The sequence below is a fragment of the Perca fluviatilis genome, chromosome 17 (assembly GCF_010015445.1).
Source record: "Perca fluviatilis chromosome 17, GENO_Pfluv_1.0, whole genome shotgun sequence".
NCBI classification, from domain to species: domain Eukaryota; kingdom Metazoa; phylum Chordata; class Actinopteri; order Perciformes; family Percidae; genus Perca; species Perca fluviatilis.
The window spans coordinates 33,854,144-33,856,665 of NC_053128.1; the positions used below are offsets into that span (position 1 = coordinate 33,854,144).

The window sequence follows — 2,522 nt, forward strand, 5'->3', positions numbered from 1 at the left end:
TTAAATTTTGTTTTTCCTCCCTGATCTTTCGGCGGATCCGGCACGTCCTTTGCATCCGTCATGATCTTTATAAAGACGCTGGGACCTTCTCTTAACACTTGCCACCAGCTCCTCAATTCGGCTGGCTACAGCAGCAACGTCAGCATCATTTGGGGATGTTGTTGCTGAGAGGAAGAAATCAAGAGATAAGAAATATTCTTCTTGATTCCATGAAAAAATATTATTTCTGGTGTATGGGCAAGTGAGCCTCAACAATATTTTCATATTTCTCTGTAACTGAGAGGCTACACTTGTAGCTAAGGTTGAGTATAGTTAGGTTAGTTAGGTTATGTATTGTCCCCATGGGGATAATCTTTTCCATGCGTCATGAGAAATCAGAGTATGTGCTCTTTGACTATGATTACAATGAGCCTCTTTGGAAATGCAGCCAAGCTTAGTCAGTTTAGTACAACTGAAATACAGGTTCAATGCTACATGCAATTGCTACAAGCTAAATTCAAAGCATGACAAGACATTCAAAGTGATAGAGATTCTAAAATAAAAAAAATATATCATTACTTTCATAATTCTACAACCACAGAAGTGATACATCAAGCAGCATATCAAACAGTATAAAACAGTATATTATACCTTCTGCCCACTCATTGATATCAATGATCCAGCTTTCCAGTTGATTGTCTGTGATGTCCATTTCCGTTTTCATGGCCTCCAGGTTATGCAACTGGCATTGCAGGGCTACTGTGGCCTTCAAACACAAATGACAATGAAGGAAATTGCTACAAATTTGACTATTGTTGATAAGGATTGTAAAGTACCTTCACTATTAGAAAACCACATAAAACACTGATTAAATATACAGTATACTTGTATATACGTGGACTATCACGTAGGTAGTATGAACATTTAATATTTTATATCAAGAAAATGAAAAATACACACATGCAACCATCCATTTATTTAATTGTATTGAATAATATCTGTGTAAGTCTTCCCTATATTTTTGTGATATATGACACTTTATTTTACAATATCGCTATGCATGTTGCATAAGGGAAAACTGGTGTCTTTACCTTCCGATATCGGCGGGCAAGGGTGGAAGCCAAGTTGTCAAACTTTTGTTTGTTCCAGCGCATGGCCATGACCGTCAGCATGTCTATGCGTCCTGCAAAAATCAAAAATATGAGATTATCACCCTTCTTTCCAGTAGCAATAGGAGAAGAAACTGTGCAGACTTGTTGGGTACAACAAACTTTTCCAAGATAATAACTTACAGAATAGAACTATGTTACTAAACTGCTGTCTTGTGCCTTCAATTAAAGGGTTAGGTAAATAGCACTGTATAGTGAAGAAGTAGCATGAAACAGTGGCAAAGGACAGTAGGCAAATGGTACTCTGACGTGTATTTTTTGATCACACTCCCCCTCCTCTTATTATCCTCACTACAAATAAAATAGGATGATGGTATTGTAATCGATCCATCCATCTGTGTTAAATATTCTGAGCTTTATATTTTCAGAGTCAGCATATATGCATTAGCTCAAAGTGGCTCACCATTGTCAAAAGGATCAAAATTTACTGGTTACCTTGCCTGCTTTTGACATGTGCTTTGTGGTAACAGCAATCCTCGAGAGGAAGGCATTGCACTGCTCCACCTCTTCCCCAAGAGTCGAACCAGCCCCTTCCTGATACGCTCCACTCCATTTTACCTTTTAAAAAGAAAACAAAAAACAAAACCTAAGTGGCAACAATCCTATGCAGGTTTTTAGGGAAAGAAAATGTCATGGACAATCTTTTTTTTTTCTTACCTCACATTTGAAATCGTGAGCTTTGGCATGAAAAACAGAAAGAAATGGCCTCATGGTGAGGAGCTGCTGAAGCTCAGGGCATTTCTCTGTCACTCTCCGGAGGTAAGGCCAGTACTTGCATGCCACATCCATAGCAAAAAATGTCACTGGCTTACAGGCCATTTGCTTTTGGAGGTACAGGGGGTAGGCAAAAATCTCCCCCCTGAACATATTGAGGGCACGAAGGAGAACCCCATGACGGCACACAGCAAGTTCCAGGCCCTCCTCATCGGTTTTTCCTGTCGACTTCTGAGATGTTTCACGCGCAGCTGACCACTGCCCTCCACAGACACCTCTTCCAGAGACCTAAACATGGAAGATGGTTAACAGTCCAAAGTTTTTCAAACAAAGTCCTCTGTAGGACGAGATGTTTTATAGGTAAATATAATGAAGTTGTGCAAGTTTACATGACTGGTTGAGGTATGGACGTAGTCAACGAATCTTCCAACGTCGTCATCATTCGCGATGAACACGCCATCAAAGATGGCTTGTTCCTCCGATCTAAATAAAATAGATACATATTAACTTTAAATATTCATATAATAATAATAATAATAATAATAATAATAATAATAATAAATAATATATTCCCAATTCACAGCAGATACTTTCAAAGTAATGAACCGGCCAATGCACACACAGGATTTTGTAAGTACCTTGCTGCACTCTTGAATCTGT

At 38.7% G+C, this 2,522-nt stretch overlaps 1 protein-coding gene across 1 annotated transcript; it reads right to left on the reverse strand.

The window, feature by feature from the left end:
• On the reverse strand, nt 1–2,522 carry LOC120545093. Its single transcript, XM_039779083.1, has 7 exons — nt 2,501–2,522; nt 2,252–2,345; nt 1,806–2,150; nt 1,589–1,706; nt 1,071–1,162; nt 631–745; nt 1–164 (listed from the first exon to the last, which is right to left on the reverse strand). Exons 3-7 carry the CDS (start codon nt 2,013–2,015, stop codon nt 1–3), a joined length of 699 nt encoding a protein of 232 aa, XP_039635017.1. The 5' UTR covers nt 2,016–2,150; nt 2,252–2,345; nt 2,501–2,522.

Excerpts from the sequence above, each read along its gene's own strand:
- LOC120545093 (XM_039779083.1), bottom strand. The coding sequence starts at position 2,015 with ATGTTCAGGGGGGAGATTTTTGCCTACCCCCTGTACCTCCAAAAGCAA. Across the intron at positions 1,707-1,805 it reads CTCACGATTTCAAATGTGAG|GTAAAATGGAGTGGAGCGTA; the intron begins GTAAGAAAAAAA and ends TCTTTTTAAAAG. Across the intron at positions 746-1,070 it reads TTGCCCGCCGATATCGGAAG|GCCACAGTAGCCCTGCAATG; the intron begins GTAAAGACACCA and ends TTGTGTTTGAAG.